At 37.0% G+C, this 21,720-nt stretch overlaps 2 protein-coding genes across 2 annotated transcripts; one reads left to right on the forward strand and one right to left on the reverse strand.

Moving 5' to 3' along the window:
• The first annotated feature begins 12,245 nt into the window (after positions 1–12,245).
• Positions 12,246–17,331, forward strand: LOC137747637 (uncharacterized). Its single transcript, XM_068487781.1, has 12 exons — positions 12,246–12,710; positions 12,804–12,886; positions 13,691–13,763; positions 14,049–14,135; positions 14,267–14,383; positions 14,544–14,972; positions 15,233–15,636; positions 15,719–15,818; positions 15,919–15,978; positions 16,060–16,146; positions 16,257–16,385; positions 16,707–17,331. The coding sequence occupies exons 2-12, from the start codon at positions 12,810–12,812 to the stop codon at positions 17,007–17,009; spliced, it is 1,866 nt and encodes a 621-aa protein (XP_068343882.1). The 5' UTR covers positions 12,246–12,710; positions 12,804–12,809; the 3' UTR covers positions 17,010–17,331.
• A 430-nt stretch (positions 17,332–17,761) lies between these two features.
• On the reverse strand, positions 17,762–21,078 carry LOC137747813 (STS14 protein-like). Its single transcript, XM_068487954.1, has 2 exons — positions 20,942–21,078; positions 17,762–18,338 (listed from the first exon to the last, which is right to left on the reverse strand). The coding sequence occupies exons 1-2, from the start codon at positions 21,076–21,078 to the stop codon at positions 17,762–17,764; spliced, it is 714 nt and encodes a 237-aa protein (XP_068344055.1).
• Positions 21,079–21,720: the final 642 nt, after the last annotated feature.

Genomic DNA, 21,720 nt, shown 5'->3' on the forward strand with positions numbered 1-21,720 from the left:
TCATAGGAAGTATTATTGTATATTTTTTTTAGATTCGACAGGTTTGTTTTCGTCTTCTAGATTGTCATTGTTATACGATAGATAGACTATTTTCCAAATTGATTAAAAAGCTAAAAAATAAACAAATAGATTTGAATAAAATTTGTATTTTCATGGAGGAATACATTCAAGACCACATGTTAATTGCTAATTGCATCACTTGAAGAGCATCTGAATTCCCAATGTTTCCACAACACGACAGCAACAGCTTTATGAAAATCAAGATTATCCAACTTTTTTAATTTTTTACTTTTTTTTTTTGCATAAAGTGGGAGCAGGAAGCCCAAACAAACAAAACTGTTATTTAGCCCATTGGGCTATTGCAAACATCTGCAGGCCGAGTGAGCCCACTGATATCTTGCTATTTCAGCTGATTACGAAGCTTTCTTCACGGACAAGCTCTTAATTTGAGACCCTAATCCATTGCACAAACTTTGTATAAAAGCCTTGCAAGGTTTACTCCCTCGCATAGACCAAAATCTCTATCTATCAAACTCTCCTAACACATTGATGTTGTTGAGTGATCCAGATCCAAAAAAAAAAAAAAAAAAAAAAAATGTCATATCCAAGTGTCGTAAGATGCCACAACCTCAAGAACCATAATCGGCCTATCATGGTGCCTAGTAAATTAGCCACCCCAATCAGAAAAGCAATTCCTCCATTCCTAATGCAATGCAATCAAGACTCCCTAGCATGCCTGGGAATCCCAGGCACTACCCTTTATCAGTAGTCTTTGAATGTCAACTAAATTTGGGCGTTGGTGGTACCATTTTACATAGATCTTTAAAAGGACCCTACAAAACTTCATCAGAGCCTTAATAGTTGTGGATTCTCCACACCTAGTATATCCATTTGTGGAATCAGTTGGGAGGACATATACAAGCTATCGAAAGACACTTGCTAGCTTATGTTCAGGTGATAGACCGAGTTAGCCTACAACATCCCTTTTTTAGACAAAGTATTGGTTGTGTCCAACAACAGCTTGCATAATGGTGGAGAAAAGTTCTCGCTTCATTATAAAACACCTATAGAATTTAGAAGCTCCAAAAATAGGGTGAGGGATGAAGTAGTCTTTCATGAGGTTCTCATGCCAACTTTTTCTTTCACGATCAACAACTTCATAACTAGCAACCGAACTGCCATATGTTTTGGATGCCTATTAGCCTCCAACAATGTCTGTTGACTAGCAACAACAACGACATCATGTTGATGGTGGTCTTCCTCTTTATCGAATACTTCTAGCATCTGAATTCTCTTGTCACAACTTGAACCCATTAAAACAATGAAAGTGTTTAAGCAAAAGTATGAGATTTAAGAAAGAGGTGTGTGTTTGCCTAGAACTCCTTCGACTTATAAAGAAGGAATTGATCATAACAAATGTGTAGGAAATCAGACAAAATAAGATAAGAGAGATTGGATGTAACAACTCGTCTCGGATTTTTCGGAACGTTAGGGGTAAAATGGTAATTTCACACTCAAGGGAGATATTTTCTTTTTTTGTCTTTTATGGGATTGATTGGTGAGCAACGTGGGGCCCACCCTTGATTTTTGTCCCCTAGCCTCTCTTCTCTTTTCTCTTTTCTCTCCTCACTCTTTATGTCCCTCTTCTTCTCGAAGATATCTCCCTCTCCCTTGAGCACACCCATGGACCACCCATGTCACCAACCTACCACTCATACGAGCTCTGCCACCATTACTCACCTTGTCTCATCTTCCCTCCCAAGCCCAAATCTATAGAACCATTCATGGACCCGCACTCAAATTAGAGAGAAGTTGGAAACAGAGAGCTTCGGCGAGATTCCTCGTCCCTCTGATTTGGGTAAGTCTCAGAACACTTGAAATCTCTCTATTTTCATTCTTTTGGCCTAATTCTAACCTAAGTTATGTGTTGGAACAATGAGATAGCACAAAGATACCTCGGGGGTGCTAAACCCAGTTTTTTCGGGGAGTGAACTTACCTTTGCAGGCATATTCCGATGAGATATAGCCACGGCTGGCCACAAGAAAGGTATAACTCGATTCATTATCTCACGGGCTTTAATTTTATGTATTGGGTTGTAATGTTTAGTTGGGATTTGAGCTCAATCAGAGCTCAAGATATCTCGACCAAAATCTCGGTCTTCCTTTCCATTAGGTCTGGCGACCCAAGTACACAAAACCAACCTATCAGACCCAGTAGGCCAGCCCAAACCCTTAAGATGGGCCCAAGTCCATGTGCTCCATCAAGCCCAACCCATTAAACCCTGAAACCCAGACCCAAAACCCATTGTACAGCCTAGACCCTTTGGGCCGAGCTTTTAAGCCCAAACCTGTGTGAACCTTGCCTAAAACCTAAGCCTTTGGGCTATGCTAACTCAAGCCTTCGGCCCAATGAACCTCAGGCCCAAACCCTAGAAAACCCAAGCCTAGGAACCAAGCCCATACCCAATCGGACCCCAGAACCCAAGGCTATGCGTGAGTGGCGCATAAGCGTGTGTGAAGGGTCGCCTGTGCCGGCGTATGGAGCACACACGCCTCCACCGCCGTTCACCGGTGAACTTTCCAGCAACCTATCTCGAGCACACGCGCCTGAGGTCCCCTTTATGTTTTTCGACGTTGTGAATCTGTTTATGACGTCCGTTTTCTCGAAATTCAATTGTTATGCTAGAGTTTTATTAATTGGTACCTTTATGTGCTTACGTGTAATTGTGTATGACTTTTTTATCCACCTTTGTTTGCACAACTCTTCGCCAACGGTGTAAGGTGAGTGAACCCATTCTAAAATGCATATTTTACTATTAGAAATGCATACATGAAAAATATGATTTAATGGATATGTTTTACGAAACATTTATGAGTAAATTAGATTTACACTTTATGAGATATCATACTTTACTGAGAATATTTTGGAATACCATCCTTTATCGATTTTGACGTTGTTCGTAGTATATATGATTGATGACTATATACTACGAATATGTTTTATGATATGACGTTGTAGCTACCGAACTCCAGTTAGGATATATATTTATATATATTAGAAATCGTATGTCCTGCATATGGGCGTATGTTTTGCCTACAGGCTATTGATACTTATATGCCTTCGGGTGGGTGATGTAGGAGCCTATAGGTGATTGATATTTATATTGGCTACGACCAAGCGTTTGGTTGGTACCTACGGGAAGGAGATATATGATTGGCTTCGGCTAAGATATTTATATTGACTTTGGCCAGGCGTTTGTAGATGGCTTTGACCGGAAGATACTTATATTGGCTTCGGTCGGGTGATGTAGGGGCCTATGGGTCGAATGATATCTATATATGGGTGATGTAGGGGCCTACAGGTCGAATGATATCTATATATTGGCTTCAGTCGGGTGATTTAGGGGCCTATGGGTCAAAAGATACTTATATTGGCTTCGACCGAGAGATGTAGTGCCTACGGGGGAATGATCAGCCTACGCGCGCGTGATGTAGAACCTTCTGATGAATGAATAAGTGTTCTACATGCCTTCGGGCAAATGAAATATAATATCTATGTATATGCTTTATATATATACCACTACTAAGCACACACTATATATAATATATGTCTTTCGAAGTTTTATGGCATGCTAGGGTTTTCAGAAAACGTATTACTTATTATGCTATTAAATCTTCATAAACATTTTGGGGTTAGTACGTTATTGAATAACTGTTTTTGTACTACTTATATATATCAACTTGGTCCACTCGTGTTTTGTTTTGTGCCCCTTTAGGACTTAGAATCGAGGCATACAATCTCAGCATTAAGGCACTCCCGCATCAGCATCTTCGAGTCTTCTCAGTGTAGGACCCATCCTTTTGTTCATTCAATTTTATATTATTCCTTTTTATTGTCTTGGTTTAGCTGTATGCTCTGAACACGTTCCATAAATTGCATATTCATTATAGTTAAATTTATAAGTTTTATTTATATTTTTTAGTTCTCATGCATCCTAATATGGCTTCGTCACCTTCGGGTGTCAGCCAGCACGTGCCTACCTTGGTGTTTGGGAGAATATTAGGGTCAGGCGTGTCATAGGGAATCAGAAAAGAAAAATCTTAAAAGATTAGATCTTCACTATGTAGGACATCCAAATTGATAGTTCATACTATATCAGAATAATATTGTGATATAGAACTCAATGATATCCAACTCAAAAATATCTCTTCAATTTTTTTTTTCTTTTCTAAATTTGATTTTCCTAAAAATAAAACAAGATGAAATTTTAAAGTTTAACAAATTATAAAGTTGGGGGTGGGATGATAGGTCCTTACCATTGTAGGAAAAAACTGATTAACTTCATGTGTATATATGAATGGTTGAAAATATGGGGCTGTATTATGAGATTTCTATCCTTGAGATGGAGATAGCCTAATCCACTGCACAAACTCTGTAGAAAGGCCTTGCAAGGTTATACTCCTTTACATCGATCAAAAGCTCTATCTCAAAATTATCATTCTCTCGTAATTAATAAATATTCATCAAGATATGGCTTGCTCCATGCGATTATTTTTGTTTCCCTCGTCCTTGTTACTCTTCTCATGGTTACTGGTATCTTTCTATCATATGTTATTTGAATATATAATTGTATATGTATGTGTGTGTGTGTGTATTGGAATTACCTGACGTAATTTGTATATGATGTATAATATTGGCAGAGATGGCACCAATGGCTGTTGAGGGCAAGAAGCAAGAACGTGATAGTCCTCAGGCAGAGAAGAAGCTTCATCAGATAAAGCAGAGTGAGACCGCTAAGAATCATTAGGCAAAGCACAAGAATAAGACTAACAAGAATAACCGTGACGAGCATGTTCAGAGTCACATCCAGAGCCATTGGATTCCCGATACTAATAGCGTCGGCGATTGTCGTTCATCATGCGTAGCCACCGGCTTTTACAGTGTTGATTGTGTTGATGATAAATGCACGTGCATTAAGAAAATTTGGTAGTGATTATCATTGAGATCTCTACGTGCATGCATGGTATCTCATCTGCAACCTAGCTAGTAGCTACAAGTGTGGGAGTTTTTAACACTAGTCAAATTACCGATTTGGGGGGCCAGTACTTCTGTATAATAACTAGGATTGTGCCCTAATTTTTTGCTTTTTCTTTCCTCCTCTTGTGTATGAATCGAGAGAGTATTTATTTTGTGATGTCATGTATACAAGTGTATAGTAACTGGGTTTGTGGCCTAATTTTTTGTTCTTTCTATATTTTTCAATAAAATCCTCATTTGTGAATTATTAGTATTCTATTTTTTCAACTAATGTTCTTAAAATAAGGTTAAATGGAGACATGCATGATGCACATGCATACATCATTGTGATAGAAGTTTCAAAATGTAGAAAATATTTAATTACGTACAATTTATAATATTAGACTATACACTTGGATGTCGTTACGAAGGTTAATTAAGAAATTTAATAGTTTGGGTGATACGATAAAAACACATTATTTGCAAAGTGAGATTTGTGCAATTCTTTTGTGGAGAATGCATGTATTATCCTTTTTAAAAATCAACATAAGAGAGGGAGGTCAAACTTGAATTTTCTTTTACAATATATAAAAGGGAGAAAAAAAATGCCACTAAACTTGGATCATCAAACTCTTTAAAATAAACTTAGATCGATGGATCATACACATGATGAATGCACATCGGGACGACGGTTGCACAAATACTTTAAGCAAAGACTCAACAAAGAAAAAGATATCGTAATGGTCGAGTAGGTACATGTAAGCATCAGGTGTGTCCGTATCATATTATAATATCCAGAAATGATTTTTAGCACATTAGTTTTATCATTATGCATATACACACTCATTAAGATTCATGTCTCTTGATTCTTTTTTTACTTTGTACACGTCAAAAACAAAAAATATGTCACTGCATAAAGAAAAAATAAGTGTGTAATAATCGAATCTGAGTTGCGTCTTGCTAAAAATCAACGATTTTGAACCAATGAACACCCCTAAAATTTCTGAATATGCGTTATAACTGGTTATTTGACTAATGTATGTATGTATGTATATATGCTTGGTACATCATTTGGGTGCAATTAATTGACTTTTTTTTTTAACAAACGATATTATCTACACTAAAAGGGTAAGGGAGTGGGCTAAACCTCACAATGAGCCATCAATAATGTGGTTCAAATTCGCTTTTGGCGAAATTCGAACCTAAGACCTCTCATTATAAGTAGAGGAATACCACTAGTGTCACATCACGGCCTGGGCCCCCACCACATCTCGGGCTCGACTCTACCGTAGCACGATATTGTCCGCTTTAGGCCCCGACCACGCCCTCATGATTTTGTTTCTGGGAACTCACGCGAGCAGAACTTCCCAATGGGTCACTCATCCTGGGAATGCTCTGGCCCTTTTCTCGCTTAACTTCGGAGTTCCTATGGAACCCGAAGCCAGTGAGCTCCCAAAAAGCCTCGTGCTAGGTAGAGATGAGAATATACATATGAGGCTTAGAGGATCCACTCCCCTAGGCGATGTGGGATGTTACAATCCACCCCCTTAAGGGCCCGACGTCCTCGTCGGCACACTTTCAGCCAAGGATTGGCTCTGATACCAAATTGTCACATCCCGGCCCGGGCCCCCACAACATCCCAGGTCAGACTCCACCGTAGCACGATATTGTCTGCTTTGGGCCCCGACTATGCCTTCACGGTTTTGTTTCTGAGAACTTACGCGAACATAACTTCCCAATGGGTCACCTATCTTGGGAATGTTCTGGCCCCTTTCTCGCTTAACTTCGGAGTTCCTATGGAACCTAAAGCCAGTGAGCTCCCAAAAGGCCTCGTGTTAGGTAGAGATGAGAATATACATATAAGGCTTAGAGGATCCATTCCCCTGGGTGATGTGGGATGTTACAACTAGACTGTAGTACTAAATGACACAATTAACTGAATTTTTGCAAAAATAAATTTACAAAATCCTAGTGCCTTTGTCATTAACATCTGCCAAATGTATGAACCAACCCATCCATAAGTGGTAGAAAATTCTGCTAAAAAATGTTACAAAATTTTGTATTCTCTGTCATGTTTTGGAGTTACTATTTGTAATGACATGTAGAGGTTGCAGAGTTGTGTGGTGGTGCTGTTAGTGACTTAGTAGGCCAATGGTAGACAATAGGGGCGCATTTACTAATTCGTAATCAAATTGAGATGAATTGAATTGAGGATAAATTGGATTGATGAGTAATTGAAATGAGGTAGAATCAGAATCAGATTCTTGTTGAAACTGTTTACTAAAACTATTTGGAATCGAAGTAGGAATGATGTTGAGTCCATATAAAGTTGTTTGCTAATTCACTTCAATCGGAAGGAAAACTAGGTTGATTACTATATTGCCCTTACATAAATAAATTATTTTCGTACTAATTAATTAAATTTATATAATAAAATTCATCTATATAAACATATATAAATAGGTTTTATTTATTTATTAAAAGATGGCAGGATTAATGTTCAGTCCATATAAGTTGCTTACTAATTCACTTCAATCAGAATGAAAACTAAGTTGATTACTAAATTGCCCTTACATAAATAAATTATTTTCATACTAACTAATTAAATTAAATTCTTAATTAAATATATATAATAAAATTATCTATATAAAAATATATAAATAGGTTTTATTTATTTATTAAAAGATGGCATAATGAGTGTCAAATGAAGGGCAATGTTGGGATAATCAGAAACAAGTGAGGGCATAATAGGAATAAAAGATGCATTCCCAATTCTCTTACCCTCCGAGAATTCAAATACCTCATCTATCTAGGGAATCCCGTTCCTCCAATTTAAGGAATTGGATTCCTTGTTTCGTGTGGGCTCCACCACTTTTTTGATTCCTTAATATTAAGTAAATATCGGAATACTCTGTAATCGGAATTCAATTCCCTTTCTTTATTTCGATTATCCTTACGTAAACGTGCCATAGTAGTTATCTTCAGGGATTGTATTTAGGAGAAGCAGAGGGTTAAATATTAATGCACCTGAAAACTCTCATAACCAAAAACTTTTTGAAGATCATTTTTGTGTTGTTAGATGTTAGAGTTATAGTGTGTAATTAGACAATGATTTCTCTAAGCATAATTAAATTATTAATTGCATCAGGATCAAGTTGGCGCGCAAACTCTTCCCCATTAACCTTCTGGTGTTGGACCATCCACCTTACAAGAGAGACAGAGGGTGAGGGACAAAAACTAGGAGGTAGAAAGAGAGATGCCTTTTGCTGATTATGATTGGCATTGACTCCCTTGTCCAAATGTCTTTGGAAAGTTTTGCTTTTTCTGTCCCACTAGTGGGATTCTTCTTCACCTTCCCCAACCCAAAACAAATTAATTCAACCCTAAAATATAAAAAATAAAATCCTCTTCCCCATTTCTCATTACTACACACAATGTCTCTTCCACCAAAAATCCTTTAGTAAGGTTGTTCGTATCACATTACTTTTAAGATACATTTTCTGCACGTGGATACATCACAATGGACGAATTGGTGACACGATAAGAGTGCGATGCACACCGAAGGACATTTTATATAGATCTATATATAGTTTTGGCCAACTCAAGACAACTCAGTGACCAGTCCCTGCTAGTGATAGAGATGATCCAGCAGCAGCAGATAAAGAAACATAGATTCTTGGTTGCTTTATGTTTGGCTATAGGATTTGCGCACTTTATCTTTTTAACAATACATACCACCTTTGAGAGTCCTTTTCTTGTTTAAGATTACTCCTTTTTTTGATCTTTCCGTTTTATCGGACCACTCATAAAATCAAAGACATACAGTAAGAATTTTCCCATGTGAATCATTTCATTCTTCCTTCTTTACATGTAGACCCCATTTTGGCATCAATATATAATATGAAAAAAAAAATCAGTGGCATTGAATTAATCATTATTGTTGAATGATTAACTGAATGAAAACAGACATTTCCCATCAGTCAAGAATTTGCTTAACATATATTTGTTTGAACACAAACATCTGATGAAGTTCTTGTATTTTTCTATATAATCGGGAATTTATTTAACATTTTCATATAAAAAAATGGAAAATATATTGAAAGAAACAAGAACAAAGCAATCCTGACTCGGAAGCTGCAGGTTTCGCCTTCTGATTTTAAGAGCTTCTTTCGAATTTCAAATACTCAGAATTCGCATACACTTCTAATTTGTCAAGGTGCATTTCATGCATGCTTGACATCTTGGTTAGCGTATATTGCAGGTAAGTTTTGTTTATGTCCCCTAATTAAGTTGTTAAAATATATTTAAATTAGCTATATGACAGATATTTTATTGATTTAAAAATCAATGGAAAATTGTCTGTTTAACCTAATTATTTGGATAAGCAACAGCATTCTGAGAGAAATCTCAGTAACATGGAACTCTGAACCCTACACTCCTTGATCCTTGTAGCAAGGATGTCATTTTCGAGGTCCACAAACTAAAGCATATTATTAATGCAACATATAAATCCAAATTTCCATGGAGGATGTCTGTCAGTTTTGATTTGAAAACTAAAGATTCTCCTACTCTTGAATTGAATACATGTATTTTTTTTCTTGGTTCTAATATTTTTGGCATTGAGAAACCATCCAACTGACTTGCATAAACAGTTGATAATAAGATAAAATAGAAGTTTCATTTGTTTATTTATTGGAAACAAAAGCTTTAACTTCTAGTAAAAATGGGAAAGAGATCCTCTCCGGATCTCTTTCACCAAAGCCATCAAATCAAGTGATCCGGACCTTTCAAATTTCATCCAACAACAAAAAATTATCACAACTTTTAAGAGGTCAAAACAGATGGATCATTGAATGAAATTTGGAAGGCCCGTATCACTTGATCCGGTGACCTTGGTAAAAGAAATTCAAAGAGGATCTTTTTCCATAAAAATGGAGATTAAAATGGCAGATGGATCCAAAAGGAAACAATATTTTCTGTCTCTAGACTCTGTATACCCTCAACCCCAAATGAAGAATCCCCACGCAAAGATAATATAAAAAAGGATCAAACCAAGCATAAGACAGTTAATAATAAAGAGAGATGATTTATGCACACTGTTCTTGATTTGTTGAATTTGAAGGTTAGAAATAAACAAACAAGTTAAGGAATAAAAATGAGTGTGGGAAAGTCACTTTCATAATATGATTGAGACTCATTTTTTTCACTTATGCGTCTATTGTTTTACCATCAACGATCAATCATAGAAATCGTTTTGTGGATTCAAACAAATAGTGGTCTTTCACACAGTAGAGTTCACCAACCAACTAGACATTACCAACCATGGATTGACGTGATTACTCATTGATAATAATTGCTCAAGTGCAGATTGAAAGAAGTAAAAAAACCTTCAAAATGCTTGTAAATTTGGATTTTTCCATCTTTTTGCAATTTTTATTTTCCTCCTTAACTTCCTTATGTCTTGGTTTTGGCCTTTTTGGACTAATTAAATCCATTACTTCCGTCTAAAATAAAAAAATCGTGATCCTAGCTAGAGTCTAGAGTATACTTTCTACACTCATGCAGTTGCCCTAGGGTTTTGGTTTCTGCAGTCTCAATACAAAAGGCACCCAGAAAACAATCCACAGAAAGGTTTTTACTAAAACAAAACCTCTCTCTCACTTTCTCTCATCCCTTAGGCAAAAAAATAAAAAAATAAAAAATAAATAAATAAAGAGAGTATCTCTCGTTGCCGTGAAAAACGAAGCCTTTTTTCCTTGCCCTTTTCTTTTCCCCTGTTAGGTGAATTTCAGTATTTCACGACAGAAAGAGAGAGACTGGCCACCTTACCACACTGGCCATTTCATCTTTTTCTTTTGTATTGGTATCGGAGAAATTGGAAAAGGTCAAGCTTTAAATATAATATTAAGCATTATTTTATTCTGTGGAATCTGTGACAAACGTTAGTTCCCTTGACGCTGAAGGACAGTTAGGGCATCCACCTGTTTTTTTCCTCTTGACGCTGAAGGACAGTTAGGGCATCCTCCTGTTTTTTTTCCTCAAAAGAGATTTAGACAAAGAGAAACCTCTCAAGTCCTTCTTCCTTTTCCAGCATCCTATGTCTCCTTTATCCTTTAACCTTTCATCCCTTTTGATGGAGGCTCTCTTTTATTTGCTTTTCTTCTAAAACCCAAAAAACTTGTTACCCAGTCGTTATTGGACACAACCCATTTTTGGGTTTTGCTCACAATTGTCTTAGTTCGCATGGACTTACTCATTGACCTTTTGAGCCATGCTAAAATTTCATTTCACAAGTTTTGAATTTCTAAATTTACAAGTTATTATGTGGACTTATAGAACTACTTCAACCCTAAAATAACATGGAATTGATTTTTCTTGAAAACCTGGGTTATATTCATGAATTATCGTGTAGGAAAAGAAAACAGAGTGTGAAAATCATTTCTCTAATCCATAGTGATTAAGAATAATCAATTTATGTATATAAAATTCTCTATTTGTTCCCATTCTCTCTACCACATGTATTTAAGAGTACTTATCTTTGCACTTAAAATCTTATGAGTAATGCTAAGAAGGCTAAATTTGCAAACTAAATGATGTGTTATCAATATGAATAAGCATGTTTATTAACGTTTAAGTAATCAACCCATCATTAACTTTCATGTCCTTTAGTATTCAAAACTTTGTCTCAAAATTTAATCTCTCTAGCATTATCCAAATCTTATTCCCCCTCTCACCATCATCCCTTGATCAAAAATTGGGAAAAGAATGAAAAACCCAAACCGGTATAACAAATAATTATGATTATTGCCATTTGTATTTTTTCCATTTGTAATATTATGCATAGCAATGGCATGCAATGCTCCATATGCAGGTCATGCCAGAGTCTTAGGCCAGTGACCATATGGAGCAATCAGCCGGGGACAAGAGTGGAGGGGCGGTCACCAACTCCCACTTGCTTCACAACAAGAGAACAGAATGTTGAAATTTTGGTGTTGTTATTTGACTTATATACTTATGACGCACCAATAACATTAATTAAAACTTCCAATAAAATGACATGTTTACACTGGAGAATACCGAAACAAATTAGTATAAAACTCTTTATTTATAAGATTTGATCATAAGATCTTAAAAAAAAAAATACTGTTAGACTGTTTATGAAGTGGCACAAAATTAATAAAACATTATAAATCTTCACTCACGCGCGCAATACATCGAGAGTCGGAGTCAGAGCCACTATTTATCACCCTCCCGTTTGTCCTCTGGCTGAGTGAAAGAAAGAAAGTTGTCCACTTTTGGAACCCTTTGACATTCAGGGGTCTTCCATTGCTACCGCCACAAGTCCATGCCGGCTTTTATTCTCCCACTAAACACCCCACTGTCTGGTTTTTCCTTCTTTTAACGAAAAGCCAAAGCCAAAGCTCCCCTCCATTGCGAAAAAAGCTCAAAAAGTTACAGCCATATCTTCACAGGGAAGCTCCCCGGTCAAAAGGGTCGTCTATTTCCGAGACGCTTTTTCTGGGTTTTAGGCACCATTTTAGCTCTGCAATTTCCAGACTCTGATAGCAGCAAGTTTTCACTTTGTGGGGTTTTTCCGGGAAGGTGAAAAATGCAAGTGGGAAAGTTAAAGCTTTGGACTATGCAGTCTGATTAGAGGAGTTTGAGAAAATTTTCTCCAGTTTTGGGCTGGCGGGTAAGTGGTAAAATTACATTTTCCTCTGTTTTTCTGTGTTGAAATTTCTTCACTGAAATTAGTTTCCGTTGTGTTTTCGGATGGTTTTTGCAGAGATTAATGGGGTTCGGAGGGATGAGCGGCGGTGAAGGTAAAGTGCTGGGATTAAGAGTGAAACAACACAAGCGTTCAAAAAGGTTGGTTTCTAATTACCAAGTACATTTTTCTTTTGTTATCAAGCAGTCACTGTTCTCACACTTTTGCCTTATTTTACTATGCATACTTGTTGAAATTCTTGAACTGGAAAAACTTGTGAGGTGGATTATTTGCGACAACTGGGAATCTGATCTTTCACAGCTGCAAAGAATTTTTCTTCAAGTGACAACACTGTCAATTTCTACGAACCTCCTTTTTTTGGATTCAGACCAAAAAACAATACCCTCCACTTTGCCTGTTACTACTTTGCTGCTCAATTATTCTTCATGGATGCCTTGATTGTTTTTAATTGATACGAGATTCGGAGCCCAAGGGAGGAATATTAGCTGAGAATGCTTTAATTCGTTGAGACCCTTGATTTTCAGGTGCTTTTTGTTTGGGATTTCAGGTGTTATCACCATCTTTTGGTTCTCTCTCGAAAATTTATAGCTCTTCCCTCCCCAAAATCTTTGTATTTTCATGAGCAATTGAGGGTATTGAATTTTTTTCTCCTGTGCCAAATTTATTTTCTCCGTTTTCTCTAAATCTTTCCCAACTTCGTTTTCCTCTTAAAGTTTGTAATCATGAGTATTATAGGATATTGAACCCGAAAAGTTTTGTTCCTCTTCTTTGATGAGAATACCTTAAGCTTGGGCTTGTAAATGGAGTAATGGACAGATCATGTATGCTTGTAAATAAACAAATCATGTGTGCGGTGGCCTATGTGTGGAATGAAAGACGTCAAATGTTCTCTTCTTCAGCCAATATCAATTCGTTCCTTTTGTTCACACTTATGCATTTGCCAGCTTTCCTGACAAGAAAAGGGTGGAGGAAGATGATTTGGATAGTTCCGGTGAAGCATCAGACCGTGTAAAGCTGGTAAGATAAAAGCTTATTCTTTGTCTGACCACCTATTACAATAAGTCTTTAGATCTTAAGTTTAGTGCCAGGCTGCCAGCTCAAACATTAAAAATTGGCCCCTCTAATTTTTCCTTCTTTTTTTTTTATTTTTCCAGATATTTAATCTTAACTAAAAGTTCGTATATAGGGTTGTTATGTCTTTGATATATTCTTTATTGAGGTAAATTGAATAGACTGATAATTATTTTGCACATTAAAATTCTGAACTTTGGCGTCGAAAAATAACTTTATATTTAAAACCAGGATATGGGACAGTTCAAGGGCCGTGGTACAACAACCAAGAAGAAACAACCTCCTACCGTGGAAGTGCACAACTCTTTAAAGCAAGAGGTATACCAAACTTGTATATCTTTATATTTAGGTTCAGGAGATTCTAAATTAGTATATCCAACCAATTATGTGCAAGAAGGCTCCAGCTTGAACTTTGCTTACTGATGTTGTTTTAAATATTTTGTACACAGATTCTCCAGCTTGAGAAAAGATTACAAGATCAGTTCGAGGTCCGTCATGCTTTAGAAAACGCATTGGGTTATAAGTCTTCCATCCATCATAACACAAATGAAAGTGTGATGCCTAAGGTAGCTTATTTCTGTCTTGATATAAAATTTTGTCTGTTTTTTCTACTTTAATGTTGATGAAATATTTACATGCTCTACTTTTGTCATATTCTGTCGCACTCTCTGAACTAATCTTGTAAATTATATCTGACATTGTGACTCTGCTTTTATGTAACTCCAGCCAGCTACAGAATTGATTAAGGAGATTGCTGTGCTAGAATTAGAAGTCACGCATTTGGAACAATATCTTCTCTCGTTGTATAGAAAAGCATTTGATGGACAATTTTCCTCTGTTGCCCCATCTAAGAAGGATGAAGGACTAAAACCAACTCTAACAACCCCAAGAAGCAGGTTCCTGGAAGTTTCCGAACCTGATATGCCATTGGAGAGGGAAGACTTGGCAGTTGGAGCAATATCTTCTCTTGTTCACGAAAATTCACAAAGGGATTTCAATGAAATTGGAGGAGAAGAGAAACCATTAGATTCCAGTGTTCACCGTTGCCACTCCGAACTTTCGCAACGCTCTGCATTCCTAAGTAGAACTTCTCCAGAAGATTCTTTGGGGAAAGCTTTGCGTTCCTGTCATTCTCAACCATTGTCTATGATGGAGGTAACTTCCGTGCATTGTTCTTACCATTTTCTTGTTAAAGTCTGCTCCCCTAAAAATTCTTGTTATTTTCTATCACCACACATCATGGCGTAAGCTGCTTTACTTCACCATTTTTACTGAAGAAGATCCTTGTTTGTGGTGATACACATGTAATAGTGACAAATTTAGGAAACCTAACTCTAGAGGGTTTAACTTCTGTCATGGTATGTATGGCAATTTGGAGGCTTTATCTGGATTATGACTTTCAATTGTTTTTCCAGTATGCTCAGAATACTTCGTCAAATTTAATTAGTCTGGCCGAGCATCTTGGTACACGCATTTCTGATCATATTCCAGAGACAGCTAACAGGCTTTCAGAGGACATGATCAAGTGCATGTCCAACATATACTGCAAGCTTATGGAACCACCCTTGTCACATAATGGCCTTTCATCTCCCAATTCATCTTTGTCATCAACAAGTGCATTTTCTCCACGAGATCAGAGTGACATGTGGAGTCCACGATGTAGGAATAATTCATCTTTTGATGTACGATTGGACAATCCTTTTCATGTTGAAGGACTTAAAGAGTTTAGCGGGCCATACAGCACAATGGTTGAAGTGCCATGGATTTATAGAGATAGTAAAAAACTAGGCGATATCGAGCACTTGCTACAACATTTCAGGTTAGCCTTTACGTACCGATCTGATTTAAATTCCCAATTCTCTGGACATTATCATTGTGCTTATGGAGTTATCCTGTTACAGGTCACTTATCAGTCGTTTAGAGGAAGTAGATCCAAGAAAGTTAAAAAATGATGAGAAGTTAGCGTTCTGGATTAATGTACACAATGCATTGGTTATGCATGTAATTCTCACCATCTTTGATAATTAATATACTGGTTTTACATTGTTATCTTCTTTGTATGTTTGTTACTGGATTGTAATCAGTGTTCTGTTTCTGACAGGCGTATTTGGCTTATGGGGTTCCTAAAAACAATGTAAAGAGAGTATATTTGCTTTTGAAGGTAAGAATAGTTCCACTGGCTTTACTTAGGGGGAAAAATTGAGCACTGGCATTGATTTACTAGGTTCCTTTTGCTATCCAGGCTGCTTACAACATTGGAGGCCACACAATCAGTGCAGACACAATGCAGAGCTCTATCCTTGGATGCCGAATGTCTCGCCCAGGACAGGTAGATCCTAAGTCACACATGCACGTGCACTATGAAGGGTTATGAAATGCTTGTTTTTACTTAATATCCGTATGGGATTCAAACTTACAATGGTATGCCTCTGCTTGCAGTGGCTTCGTTTGTTACTTACTCCAAGGACGAAATTCAAGACTGGAGATGAACGGCAAGCATATGCAATTGACCATCCGGAACCCCTTCTACACTTCGCACTTTGTTCAGGAAGCCATTCTGATCCTGCGGTACTTCATTAACTTCATTCTTCTTTTATAAATTTTATGTCTACCATTAATTCATAAATACTAAGCTTTGCTGCATCAGAATTACAGTTTGCTTATTCTTTTAAACTAGCAAAACTAACACTAGTTTTTTGTTAAGGTTTGATTCTCTTGCACTGTAACCAAACAAAAACAAAAATTTGTTTGAGGCTTAATTCTCCACATTACACCAAAAAAGAGAATGATAATAAAGCGAACTTGCATCTTTGAATACCTTGATCTGCACTTAGCTTTTTATGTTTTGTCTTTTGAGTTATTGTATGAACCTGCCATGATCTTTTTCAGGTTCGTTTGTACACACCCAAGAGGGTATATCAAGATCTGGAAGCTGCAAAGGAGGAGTATACTCGAGCTACCTTTGGAGTGCGCAAGGACCACAAAATTCTTCTGCCAAAGATTGTAGAGGCATTTGCAAAGAGTTCAGGTTTGTGTCCGATTGGCGTTTTGGAGATGATCCAACAGACATTGCCTGAATCTTTGAGGAAAACTGTCAAGAAAGTCCATCTTGGGAATCCTCGCAAGAGCATTGAGTATATTCCTCACAATTTCACTTTTCGGTATCTGATTTCTAAAGAGCTGGTGAAGTGAACACTCGCACAGGGTCCCATACATTCATCAAGTAATCTGCAACAGTTTTAAGGTTTTTATGGTAGAAGAATTCATCTATCTTTTTTGTACAAAGTAGAATATGAACCCGGAAAAAAAAAAAGCACAAAGAAGTGATGGCTGCAGAATAGAAGGGCGTAAACCCTGCAGCATTTTGTTTCTGCATTATCTTGTGTTAGGCTAAGCAAAGTATCTGCAATGTTGTGAATGAATTGAGATGGTGCACTGTAAATATATCTTTTGTTTCCCTTAAACCATCATTGTTAATAGTAAAATGGATTAGTGATGTAGATTGAATTTGTCTCTAAGCATTTTATATGTCAATGAACTCTGCACATGAGAGTCACGTGTTTATTATTAGCAGTTTTCTGCATCATATGTTTCTCACAGAGATGCAGCTGTATTCTGCAAACCACAAAACACAAAACAAATCACAAACAAAGAGAAAAGAGATCTGAAGAGCATTAGTGTTACATTACATATTTAGCAGCAAAGACCCTAATACATTTGCCTAATTCACATCAAACACCCTAGTACAACACATTATTTGCTAATCAACCCCTCAAGATCATAGATCACATCACTTGCAAAAACTAAACTCAAACTAGCTTCTACTTCAACTTCTCTAAGTTTGAATAACTTACCGATACCTGGAATGCTGTGATGACATGTAGTCCAATTGGTTTGAGATTCTATCACTGTAACATCCCAGATACAAGGGAATTACTTTTCCCCTAGGAGGGGCTCTCCCCTATAACATTCCCAGGAGGATTATAAAAGCAAATACTTAAGCTGCTCTGTTCTTTCACACTAGTAGCCTGAGCACACCGAAGCTTCAAAGACTTCCTCCACACCACCTGGGTGCACACACCACACCTGTGATTTGGCACACAAGAGTTCCCACTGTGGTTGTAGAAGTCCTTCTCTTTGACCCAAGTGTCCACAATGGTTGGACTCACTGACTGCCCACTTGCCCACAGCTGATTGGCTCCATACTTGCTGCCACTGGTGAGGTTAGCAAAGTTGCAGGCTTGGTTGATCTTTTGGTACTTCACTAGCCTGCTTGTTGCATTGGCGAGAGACTCACTCCACTTGAGCGGCTCAACACCCACGGCTGCCCTGGCTTGGTTGTGAACTTGGAGGTATTCTCTGGCTGAAGCGTTGGAGCTTGGCGCTTGAGCCCCTGCAACATGGGCTGAGCTCATGGCTAGAGCCAGGGCTGCTAGGACGATGATGGGCCATTTGATCTTTGATCTGGTGTTTGATGTGATCAAATCTTTAATTGGTGTGTCTACGTATTTATTGGGACACCTTTGAGTGAAAGGAATAAAGTTACTAGTTGGCCCTTCTTTGTGGGAGTAATGTTAAATGCATGTACCAAAATTTATCGACTTTATAAATTGATCACATAAGTTATGATTGATGTGCTAATTGGTAGGTGATCATTATAATTGTTGTAATTGTTAGACAAACATTAACTCAGAAAGTTTAAATACCTTGTAAGGCAGAGATAAAATAGAAGATATGAGAAATAAATATATAGATGAAACTTCATTTTCATTCTACATCTTGCAAATGCAAATGAACAAAGAAGTGGAGAACGAGAATTGAACTTCTCAAATTATTGAGATAAAGGTGATCGGCAAAAAAATAAGGATCGGACTTAAAAACTACTCGCAAAGAAAAAAAAAAAAAAAAAACTCTAATAATGATGCCATGTTAAACAACCATTAATCCTAAACCTTGACGTGTGAGAGTATCTCCAAAGGAGATGTAAAAAATAATATGTCAAGATTTTATATGATGGCTGATATAGCAAATTGAATACAAGTGCTAAATTCTTATCTTTTTCAATGGATGTGTCAAATATGTATTTTATTATTTTATTAGGCCCAGAGTTATGTGATATGAAATTTATAGTTTTTTTTTTTTTTTTTTTAAAGTAATTTTATGAGTCGATATAGACTCCATGAAATATGGAAATGATAACAAGAAGAAGAAGAGAATCAAGAAACAGACACTGCAATGTAGCGTCTGAATAGAAATGTAAAAACAGAACCAGGAAACGAACATTACATTGCAATATATGAATCAAAATGTTAAAAAGAAAAAAAAAAGGAACCAAGAAATGGACACTGCATTGTAGTTTTCGAATCAAAATGTAAAAAAAGAAAAGAAAAACAGAACCAAGAAATGGACACTGCGTTGTAGTGTCTAATCAAAATGTAAAAAAGAAAAAATAAAAAACTAGGAAACAAGCACTGCGTTGTAGTTTCTGAATCAAAATGTTAAAAAAAAAAAAAAAAAAAAACAGAACAGGGAAACATACACTACATTGCAGTGTCTGAATCTAAACGTAAAAATAAATAGTCGCTCGAAGAATGAAGCATAGAAAGCGTATGAGTGATGAAAAAAAAAATACCAGGAAATGGACACTGTAATGTAGCGTCTGAATCCAAGTGTAAAAAAACAGAATCAGTAAACAAACATTGCATTAAAGTGTCTGATCCATATTGGCCTATTCCAAAATATGAAAAATATAGAATTAAGGTGTTAGTTGAAGTGGGTGCCAACTATAATGGCAAATTCTGTAATTTTTGTTTATTTTAAATGCATTTAAGTGCCACAATTCATGATTGACCTATTTATAACTAACACAAATATTGTCGATCTATTGTCAATGTGTAACTTTGTATTGATTTTATACAAAATCACCCTAAAAAATAATCAAAATTAACTTTAGTTGTTATTCCATTAGTTGCTAATGGGACTCATGAATTTAAAAAATTAAATTAAAAATATTTGACTCATTCTTTGTTTGCTGTCAAAAAAGACAACTAGAATGCAATGAGTCAAATGACTCAACTGCTATATCATATTTGGCATATCCATTGGAGAACACCTAAATGTCTTTTAATTCTATTTGACATCTCATTTGGAAATAGTTTGAGGCAACATAGCCAATAATATAAATGAAGCTTATAAGAATAAGTACATATTAATTATCACCATCATGTATTTCAAAGGCTATAAATCAAAAGATTTATTGCATCCAACCTATAACTTTATTTAATTAGTGGCACATGAGGCCCTGATATCGGACTCTTTGTAATATCTAAGGCCATCTCCAACCAAAGGGTCTAGAGGGCCGAAAATAGTCCGAAAATCGTCTCCAACCGAGATCCAGGCCAAAGGGCTCGTGGACCCCGCTAGACAAAAAAAGGTCAAAGGGCCAACTGGTTAGCCATCTTCAGCCAGCCCGCTTGCTAGCCCAATTTCATTTTTTTTTTCTTTTCCATTTGCGCAGCCCATTTTAAGGTTTAAGGCTTAGGTTTTTTTTTTTTTTTTTTGTCCCAACCCATTTTTTTTTTTTTATGCCCAGCCCAGTTTTTTATTTTTATTTTTATTTTTTATTTTTTTCTACACAATTTCTCACATATTTTTCACCATTTCATACTATCTTACCTTATTTTATTTCAATTCTTCACATTCCATACTATAATCCTTTGACCCTCTGTTGGAGACGCTTTTTTGTGACAGGATAAAACGAGCCCTATGACCCTTTGGCCCTTTGGCCCTCAGTTGGAGATAGTAAGAAATATGGCCATGCACGATTCATTAAAATATTAATTTATTGTAGGACCAGAGGGTTAAAACAAGTCATTTGGCCAGTATTCGGTTGGAGATGGCCTAACCCCTCCAGCCCTCCTGCTAATAAGGGATTTGCCCTTCATAGTTCACTAGAGGATTATAAAAACAAAGTGTTAAACTAGTCTGCACGTGGCCTCAGCACACAACTCCGAAGAATTTCTCCACGCAACTTGCGTGTACGAACCACGCCCATGATTCTGCACGCATGAGTTGTAATACTGCTTCTCCGACACCCAGGATTCCACAGCCAAACGAGGTGTCACTGGCCGCGACCGCACAACCGACCAAAACTGGTTGGAGTTATAGTTCGAGCCGGAGACTGCGGGGGTCTTCTGCCAGGTCGCAGTGTTTGCTGTCTCTTTGGTGGCTCACCACCCGGCCGGGTTGCAGCTTTTGCCATGGACTCATTCCAATTGAGAGGCCTGACGACACCCACCTCGGCTTTTGCTTGGTTGTGGGGTTCCAGATACTCTCTGGCCGCCGCATTTGTGGGATCTGACACAGGAACTGCCGCCCGTCAAGCTGAGGCGGAGCTAAGGCAGCATATGGCCAGAGTCACTACTCACTAGTAGTGTTACATCCAAAGGATATTCGGCCATTTCTTTTTCTTCTTAATGATGATTTGATGTGCTCTATATGTAAACAATCTTCAGTTGTCGTACAGTTATTTATAGAAACCCTAGAAGTCTTGTGTTGTACGTGTTGAATTTGATGGAAGGAATTCGTTAAGTTAAGACGACAACCAACATGAATACATGACTTTACGTTTACATGATCAGCACAGCACAACACATGACAGGTTAATTTCCGTCAAATTAATTAGCCACACACTCTGTTGTTCTCAATTATATATACAATGCCCTTAAGCTATAAAGGACGCATGTAGGATTGCGTCTTTGTAATTATAATTAAGGTCCACTCCTAAAATATATAATAGCATGTCCTTTACTCCTATGATACAACTGAAAGAACTGTATTTTGTCTCCCTCCCTCCCTCCCTCATGGTTCTTCAAAACTCACAAATTTTCAAGTGTTTTATTAG

The sequence above is a fragment of the Pyrus communis genome, chromosome 10, assembly GCF_963583255.1.
Source record: "Pyrus communis chromosome 10, drPyrComm1.1, whole genome shotgun sequence".
In the NCBI taxonomy this organism is placed as follows: domain Eukaryota; kingdom Viridiplantae; phylum Streptophyta; class Magnoliopsida; order Rosales; family Rosaceae; genus Pyrus; species Pyrus communis.

What these genes read in the sequence shown, in the direction of transcription:
- LOC137747813 (XM_068487954.1), bottom strand. Translation starts at nt 21,078, where the DNA reads ATGGCAAAAGCTGCAACCCGGCCGGGTGGTGAGCCACCAAAGAGACAG. An exon ending in CGGTTGTGCGGTCGCGGCCA is followed by an intron (nt 18,339 to 20,941) that starts GTGACACCTCGT and finishes TTTCACTCAAAG; the next exon opens with GTGTCCCAATAAATACGTAG.
- LOC137747637 (XM_068487781.1), top strand. Translation starts at nt 12,810, where the DNA reads ATGGGGTTCGGAGGGATGAGCGGCGGTGAAGGTAAAGTGCTGGGATTA. An exon ending in GAGTATATTTGCTTTTGAAG is followed by an intron (nt 15,979 to 16,059) that starts GTAAGAATAGTT and finishes TTTGCTATCCAG; the next exon opens with GCTGCTTACAACATTGGAGG. An exon ending in GAATGTCTCGCCCAGGACAG is followed by an intron (nt 16,147 to 16,256) that starts GTAGATCCTAAG and finishes CTCTGCTTGCAG; the next exon opens with TGGCTTCGTTTGTTACTTAC.